This window comes from Haplochromis burtoni, unplaced genomic scaffold (genome assembly GCF_018398535.1).
Source record: "Haplochromis burtoni strain Fernald_Lab_line unplaced genomic scaffold, NCSU_Asbu1 Contig_226, whole genome shotgun sequence".
NCBI classification, from domain to species: domain Eukaryota; kingdom Metazoa; phylum Chordata; class Actinopteri; order Cichliformes; family Cichlidae; genus Haplochromis; species Haplochromis burtoni.
In genome coordinates, this window is record NW_024582587.1 from 966,321 (window position 1) to 975,265 (window position 8,945).

At 49.5% G+C, this 8,945-nt stretch overlaps 1 protein-coding gene across 4 annotated transcripts in view; it reads left to right on the top strand.

Annotated features, from left to right (window-relative positions):
• kat6a (K(lysine) acetyltransferase 6A) overlaps positions 1 to 8,945 on the top strand; it is a 43,089-nt gene extending 34,144 nt beyond the window's left edge. For 3 of the 4 annotated variants that reach the window (XM_042226750.1, XM_042226752.1, XM_042226751.1), the window contains exons 14-17: positions 1,123 to 1,336; positions 1,427 to 2,098; positions 2,240 to 2,501; positions 3,181 to 8,945. In XM_042226750.1, coding sequence (XP_042082684.1) covers positions 1,123 to 1,336; positions 1,427 to 2,098; positions 2,240 to 2,501; positions 3,181 to 6,506 — 4,474 coding nt within the window. In that variant the 3' untranslated portion in view covers positions 6,507 to 8,945. The remainder of the gene's footprint in view (positions 1 to 1,122; positions 1,337 to 1,426; positions 2,099 to 2,239; positions 2,502 to 3,180) is intronic. The other variant, XM_042226753.1, reaches the window with a different exon arrangement.

The window sequence follows — 8,945 nt, forward strand, 5'->3', positions numbered from 1 at the left end:
CTCTGGTGCAAATTACTGACCTCTGTCATCATTTTAAGTGGGGGAACTTGCACAATCGGTGGCTGACTAAATACTTTTTTGCCCCACTGTAATGCAGCGAAGACTCTGTGTCTTTACTGTATGTGGGCTTACTGCGCTTACTGTCAGTTATTTTTAGGTGCACCACAAAAAACACATGCGTGCAGGGTTTTTCCTGACTGAGAATAGATCTTTGGGGGCTGCGCATGTAAGCATCAGTGCTCTGCACGGTGTAAAGATTATAGTGCAGTAGATAAGTGAAATGATCTTTCAGAAGTGCATATATGCACTAAGTCTGTCTGTCTCTCTGCAGCCAGTTAAAAGTTTTGCCATTTGTCCATTGTTTATTTTAGAAGGTTTTACTCTTGATTTGGGCTTGTGAGTATAAAAGTAAGTCAAATTTGTAACGTAAAAACTTCTTGGTCTCATGAAAAGCAAAGTAAGCTCAATGAGATGTTGCTCCAATGGCAATGCTGTGCAGGTCAAGGTTTTTTACCTCTTTGAAAGCACCATGATGCATGCAGCTAATGTATTCCATGCATCAAGACTTTTCTTTTATTCTAAAATTTGGCTGACACAACTTGTCTTCACTTTGTTTTGTGTAAACAAAAAAAACAATCAGTCAAATGTGTACGTTTTGACATTTAGATCATTCGAAAATACAAGACTTTGTCCTTCTACTTTATCCTTACTCGTTATTTTAAACATAAAAGAGTTTATGTACCAATTTTGGTCCTTGTATCCACCTGTGAATGATTTATCTGCTGCACTGGAGGTGCTCTGTTACAGCTTTGTCGGTTTTATAGACAAACATGTCTGTTGTGGCTGAGTAAATAGAAGCCCAGTTGACGTAATTGGTTAAAAAATAGTTTAACTGCAGTGCTCGTTATTTTCCTTTGGCCCGTGCTAATACCTCTATGGGAAAAGCAAAATGTTTCTATCCAAGGAAAAAACAAAAAATCCCTGAACAGTTGGCATAGCTGCACGTATCTGCACATTTACCTGCACAGCCATATTTGTCTGTAATGTATCGATGCTTCAATGTAGAAAAATGTGTGTCCGGAGGGCTCATGCTCCCGTCTGTTTTTGCTTTGACTTTGTTAGACTCATCCTGATGCGAAGGGAGAAGCTGGTGGCCAACCACATGGCTCGTCTAAAGGCCCGGCCACGACAGCTGGAGGTCGACCCCGAGTGTCTCCGCTGGACTCCTGTCATAGTAACCAACACCGTGGTCTCTGATGCTGATGGAGATGACGACGACGATGACGATGAGGAGGAGGAGGAGGAGGAGGAACCAAAGGAAGGGACTCGCAAGGAGGTAAAGATTGCCATTGCATTTGTGAAGATAATAAATTTAGTCAGACTTGCTTTCTGGTGTAATTAATTTAATTGTATATTTTCTAAACAGATTAAGCCGAGTCACAAGGTCCCACAGATGTCCTGGCATGTGCGGCAAGGGAAGAAGGATGAAGAAGAGGAGGAGGAAAGGAAGACCTTTCTAGGATTTCCGATTGGCCAAAGCTCTCCAATTCCCCCTCCAGTCCGATGCCCACCGCCTGTACCAGAAACACCACGACCCCCTCCGCCAACAAACGGCGAACGCAGGCCACGAGGGCGCCCACCCAAAAACTGGCCTTGGGGTAAGGTGAAGGACAGCGCGCGGGTGGGACGGCCACCCAAAATCCGTCCAGTAGAGGATGAAGATGATGAGGACGAGGACAGGTCAGAGGGGGTAAAAACCACAGGCACTGTCAACAGCCCGCCCTCCCTTTTCTCCTTGGACAGACAAGCGGACACGACAGCCTTTCACACACTCGACATGAGCAGGCACCCTTCCATAACCCCCACGAGACGAGGCCGGCCACCGAGGAAAAAGAGAGGCCCGAAGCCCAGACTGATAGAAGGTCCCGGAGAGGGTCACCCACAGCTTCCTGTGATTCCCAGGCTGAGCGAGTCTTCTCCAGTCAGGAAGAGCCACTTCAGTGACAGCAGCGAAGAAGAGGAGGATGATGATGATGAAGATGACGACGAGAGGGGATGCTCCCCTCCTATGCTCACCAAATCAGGGCTCAAATGCAAGGTTAGACATGAACAGTTTTCTATTTTCAGCTATCATAATGATGATAATGATAATCGCAAAAGTAGCTTCCTGCTTGTGAAGTTGTCGGTTTGCTCTAAAGCTCCTTAGCACATCTTAATCCCTTGTCCCGTTTCTACCCAGAAGCCCATGAGGAAGCGCCGCTTTCGCCCGCGCAGCCACCCTCACAGCAGCGTGGTGACTGAGACCATTTCGGAGACCACGGAGGTGTTGGATGAGCCTTTTGTAGACTCTGACTCAGAGAGGCCTATGCCCAGGCTGGAGGAGGAGACTCCACTGGGTCACCCGCTGCGCCGCTACCCCCAACCGCAGTCTGCTCTAAGGTTGTCTGACCCTGCGCCAAAGAGGGGCCGACTCTCCAACCTCACAGATTCGGAGGAAGATGGTGAGCAGTGATGAAATGTGCAGGACTACCCATGTATGGACTAATCGTACATACATGGGTATGGCATGGCAATTCCAAAACCTTTGTGTTAGCCTGCTTTTTTTCCATTCCACAACCAGTTTTAATGTGTGTTTCTGGTTATTGCTTTGATGCTGGCATAGTTGTGTCCAAGTTTAAGGTTGTCCTGGAGATTACTGAGGTAGTCTGCCTCCTTCGTTATTCCAGCCGCTCTGTTAAGCGTGCCAGTGCTCTGAAATAAACTGCAAATTTTAGTTGAGTTTTAACAGAGGCTTCTGTCTTGGATTGCAGCCTCTCAGTCCATGTCAATGTAAAACTCACCTAATGTTGGACAATGATAAAAATATTCCAGTAACTTCCCATTTATGAGAGATGACAATCCTAGCAATGTCTGCATGGGGAGGGTGAAAGCTTGGGTCTTCTTCCTGGCCTTATGATAGTGGTGACATCTCCAAGTAACTTCTACTCTGATGTACAGTTGTTTGAACTGATGATTTTGGGTGAGTAACGGGCACCTACTGACATTCACTGGTTAAGATGGAGTTTAGTTATTTAGTCTGTTCAGAGGAATAGTTGGAAAGCCATCACATTTATTTTCACAGTCTGGCCAGAACTTTGTGCAGTAGCTGTATCTAACCACTTCATCTTCTTTCCTTTGCAGAGCTAACAACTATGCCGAAGTCTGTAGCTGCTTTGACAGCAACCCCATCAGAGATCCTTGGGGCCAACCCTGAAGTCCCAGTCAAAAAGAAGAAAGGCTGGCCCAAAGGAAAGAGCCGCAAACCACAGCACTGGAAGAAAAGAGGCAAGCCACCTGGCACAGGACCCAACCAGAGAGCAGCTGCAGACGGCCAGGCCCAAAGTGGGAATCCTCAGCAACCCAAAATCAAGATGAAGCCTGGTCGCAAGCCACGGAGCTGGTACTTGCAGCGGGCCCAGGAGGAGGCGGACAGGCAGGAGCAGGAAAGACAAAGGTTGCTAGAGCAGCAGCAGATGGACAAAGTTCCTCAGCTGCTGCAGACGGATGACCGGAACAGCAAGCAAGTCTGCAGAACTAACACGGACAGAGACGTCAAACAAAAAGACTCTGACGAAGAAGATGACTATCTCCCTAAGCCCGTTGAACAAAAGATGCCCAGAAAGCGGGGGAGACCGCCCAAGAACCGCCAGCCACCACAGCCTACCCCCAAACCACCTCCCACCTCTGACCCGGAAGAAGAGGATGAAGATGATGAGGAGGACATCGAGCGAGCCTGGGAAGAGGACAAACCTAGCCGGCCACCATCCCGTCCACTGCTTTCCCCTTCTTCCTCTTCTTCCACCTCAGGGCCCCGGGCCCCGCAGTCCCGGCCTCAGGACACAGATATGGGTGACAGAGAGGAAGACGATGATGATGAGGAAAGGGAGGAAGAGGAGTGTGGCAGCATGGGCAGTGGTGGTGGTAGCGTGAACAGGCGAGCGGCGGTCACGCCGGGTTCAGGAAGCCGGCGAAGTGACGACCACGATGCAGACGATGAGGGTGACGGACACTTAGAAGACAAGAGCAGCAGCAGCAAAAAGAGAAAAAGTCCGGACTCTGAAGACGAAGACGACGATGAAGACGAGGAGGAGGAGTCTGCCTCACACGCAAACTCGCCTCCAGTCAAAGAAGAACCCCCAGGTGTAGAGCCTTTTTTAGGCATGGAGAACAGCGTGGCCCAGGAGTACGTCAGCAAACAGGAGGAGGAAGAGGAGGAGGAGGAGGCTGAGGAAAGGGTGGAGGAGACCAAGTGCCGGCCCCCCTCAGCAGACCCTCAGCAGGAGGAGAGGAGGCGCAGAGAGCAGGAGGAGTCTGCTGCGGCGGCGGCGGCGGTGGAAACGGTCACGGCCATGTCTGTTCCTTCTGAGCCAATGGAGCTGCAGCCCCTGCACCCGGATGATAAAGACGTCACACTCTTGATGGAACCCCAACATCCGCACTCCCACCCTCACCAGCACCCTGACTTCAAGGAGGAGCTTGGCCACCATCACTCGCACCACTCACATCACCATTCCAATGAGCTGGACCTGGAGACTATGCAGGCTGTTCAGTCCCTGACGCAGGGGGAAGCCCAGGACGAGGAAACTGAGCCCCAGCCACACCACGGCGCTTACCAGGACTGTGAAGAGACCCTAGCCGCCTGCCGGACCCTGCAGAGCTACAGTCACACGGGCGAGCCTGAAGAGGAGACCCTAGCCTTAGTAGAGGAATGTGGAGCCTCCCAGCACAGCAGCCCCCTCCCTAATCCACCAGTGCCCCCGCTGCCCAGTCAGTCTGTGCGCTCTGTGAACAGCCCGGGGCTGCAATCGGGCATCGTGGATACGACACCAGCAGGGCAAAGGGGTGGAACTCCTGGCCCCACCGGAGCAGGGAGCAGTGGCAGTGGCGCTGGAGGTGGCTACACACAGATCACTCCAGAGCATCCCAGTTCGCTTTCTGCCCCCTCTCAGCAGAACATGGAGACATCGCCGATGATGGATGTGCCGTCTGTGTCGGACCACTCGCAGCAGGTGGTGGACAGTGGCTTCAGTGACCTGGGCAGCATTGAAAGCACTACAGAGAATTATGACAACCCCAGCAGCTACGACTCCACCATGGGTGGAGGGGGCAATGGAACAGGAAACGGGGGCAATGGAGGAGGAATGTCTGCTGCCGTGGTCGCCGGGGCTTCAACGGCTTCAGCGTCCTCGGCGTCCTCTTCTTCCAGCTCTGCCACCCCTTCTTCCTCCTCTCAGTCCAACAGCTGCTCCTTCGTGCCAGCCCCCAGCCTCACATCTTCCACAGGAAATGCCGCATCCCAGCTAGCGATGGGCAGCTGTAGCCTCATTCAGCAAACAGGACCAGGGCCCAACAGTGGACCAGGTGCCAGCAACGTGGGCAGTGCTGTGCCCCAGCCCCCGCCTCCCCCACCGCCATCCAACACCCCCAGCTGTGGCATTAAGTCTCCTCAGAGCTGTGGTGTGATTGAGAGGCCTCCCAGCACCAACCAGCAGCAGCAGCAATCAACAAAAAAGGTTCCTCAACAGCAGCAACAAGCGCCCAACCCTCAGCCTCCACCTTCGGCCCCGCCACCGCCACCACAGCAGGCCTTGTCCCAGTGCAGCATGGGCAATGGCTTTGCCTCCACGCCCATGATCATGGAGATTCCAGAGAGCGGAGGTGGAGGAGGGGGCCGCACCCTGTATGAGCGCATGGGTCAGGACTTTGGTACAGGGGGCTACCCCCAGCCCTCGGCAACGTTCAGCCTGGCCAAACTCCAGCAGCTCACCAACACCATCATGGAGCCCCACGGCATGCCCTACTCTCACTCCGCCGCTGTTACCTCCTATGCCACTAGTGTTTCTCTCTCCAATCCTGGGCTGGCCCCTTCACCCCACACTGCCCTTCCTCAGGGGCAGCCCACTATGACCCCACCTCCTAACCTTAGCTCTGGCTCCATGAACCTGGGCTCTCTGCAGCTGCAATGCAACATGCCCACGACCAACATTGGCCTAGGACCTCCACCGCACACACAGCGGCTGCAGGGCCAGATGACTACCGTCAAAGGCCACATTTCCATTCGGTCCAAAGCCACTCAGCAGCTGGCCCCGGCCCCGCACCAGCAGCAGCTCTATAGCCGCAGCTCGGGGACTGTGGCCATGCAGGGTACGCCGCGCACCTTGGCCGTGCAGCGCGGCATGATGCCAAACCTCATGCCCACGGCACCGTATAATTCTATGAACATGACGACTCTGAACCCCATGTCAGCCAGCTACCGAATGGCTCAGCCTATGATGAACAGTGGTTATCACAGCAACCCCGCATACATGAATCAGCCAGCTCAGTACCCCATGCAGATGCAGGTGGGCATGATGGGAGGGCAGGGCTACCCACAGCAGCCTATGCAGCCCAATCACCATGGGAACATGATGTACACTGGCCCCTCCCATCACAGCTATCCAAAACAGCCACATTACATGAGCAGATGAGCAGCCAAGAAGTGAAAAAAGGAGACAGAAAGGGGCCAGAGCGTATGCTCGCTGTACTCTAAATGTCCATTAGTCCTGTTCACCCTCTCCAGTGCCTCAGAGGCACCAGTGGAGTGAAGGTGATGGGGACAGAGAGGGTCTTTGGGTTTCCTGTTTTTTGTTTTTGTTTTTTCTGTGTTGTCATTTTGTCCCTTTTTTTTATTTGGGCTCGTCTCCCCCTCCCCTCCCAGCTGGCTGTGTATGGGAGTATTTGGGCAGGATTTGGTGTGTACGTGGACCTCGGCCGTGCCGTGAAGCTTCAGGCCAGGCCAGCACACAGGCCCAGGAGTCCACTCCTCCTCTCGACACTGAGGAGGACAGTAAGGAACGACGAAGTATGACGAGGAAAAGTCCACAGAAAAGTCCACAGGGTACAGGAGTACCTGGCCTGGTCAGACTGTGAACGGTGGTTACTGAGTATATTCAACCATGCACACAATCTTTTAATATAGGAAGCCTTACCTTGAAAAAAGAGACGATGAAACATTGCAGGCGGACTGTTGTTTTATGTTAAACATACTGTTGACCTTATTTTTGTTGTTGTTTTTGTTTGTTTGTTTGTTTGTTTGTTTTTAATACGTGTGTGCAGTCCGACCTCCTTACATGCTTTGATCTTTATACGCGTGGCATTCTGAAATGGTGATTACACCCTCTTGCTCTCTCAGAAATGCCCAAACATCTCCGGTGCCGCTCGGCCCCACGGCTTTTCGTGAGTTCCAGAAGAGCACAGTGGAGCAGGGCCTCGGGTGTTTGAGGTGTTTGACTGTTTTCCAGAGTCTCTGTCTTCCTGGATGGACAGTGTTGTACCAAAAACACAGCAAAGACACAGAAGAGACTAGCGTGTTACTGTCATATTATATATCCATAAATGAAACAAGTAGCATTATTTTCCAGTTTGCCGCGACTCTGAAACATTTCGATGTAAATATTCTGGTACTTCCCAATATTCAGCACACGCACACATACAAACACACGCACACACACACACACACACACACATATATATATATATATACATATATATATATATAAATACAAACACACACTGACTAGCTGTCTCCAGTTGATGGCTAGCTCAGGAAACATTCAACTGTTTTTGTCCACACTCCACTGACAGATGGTATACAATGTCAGCCTTTTTTTTTTTTTTTTTTTTTTTTTTTAAGCAGCTTAGGGAATGCAGAACAAACGGTGGGATTTCCATGTAACTACTTTAAGGAAAGTCGGTTAACTATAGGTGACCTCGCATCCTTAAGTGTTAGTGACCCAAAGAGGTCGAGGAGTCTGCTTCTGAATGGTGTGTTTTTTGTAAAATTTGTTTTTTCTTTTGGTTTTTTTTTTTAATCTTGTTTTTGTTATTGTTGTTGTTTCTGTGCTCCCATTGGCTAAAAATGTGGCAGCGGACGGTTAGCCTTTGTGAAGGTGTGCCTGAATGCTCGATCTAGCGCGAGGTTTGGCCCTGGGATTGTAGCTCGATTATAGAAGCAGGGTCGGAGGCAAGGATCGGAGGTCCCGTAGGGTCGTGGTGGACTTTGTTGGGCCGCGTATCGGTATTCTTAGTCAAAAGAGGAGTTTTCATTTGTCATACAGACCTGGCATACAAACTTTCTTTGTGTGTATTCTGTTCTGTATTTACTTTTTTTTGTTTCATTTCTTTTCTGAATTTTGTCAGACTGGGCAGCTTTCTTTTATGACACAAGCTGACTCTTTTTGACTTTAGAAACCTATTGTAGAGAAAATGTTTTTTCTATAATATAAAAGGAAATTCTGACATTGATATTGGTACTGTCATTTTTTTCACTTCTGTTTCAGGAAACGACAAAAAAAAACATATTTTTTAGCTCGCCTCTTGGGTAATAATTACTAAGAAACTCAAAATTTAAAAAAATTACCACTCACTTTTAGTGACTTTAAGATGCCTTTAACCTCTCCATTCCATCTCATCTCTAGAGTTTTTCTATCTTTGTGTAGTATATTAATGCTATTTTAAACAAAAGGACTACAAATATCTAAAGGTTACTCGGCATTCTTTTTGTTTTTGTTTTTATTTTTTTTACTTCTGTGTGTGCATAGGATGACTTCCTTACATTTAAGAGGCATGTAAAAATGAGCTCAGTATATTTCTGTCTGTTTATATTGCTTCCCTTTTTGTATCCTTTGTAATTGTACATGTTGCGTTGTATGCTAAGAGAGAGCGCAAAATAAAAAGAGGGTGGGGGGACGGGACAGCTGGGCACACAGTGAAGGTTGATTTGAGCTCAGCTGCCTCAACTCTCGACTCTGTCCCTGTATGTATTTCCATTTTTTTCCATTTTGTTTTTCTTTCTTAGCAAGTACTTTCAAAGAACTCTGTACATTTTAACATAAAATGAAAATAAATTATGTTGAGCCATTCATGTA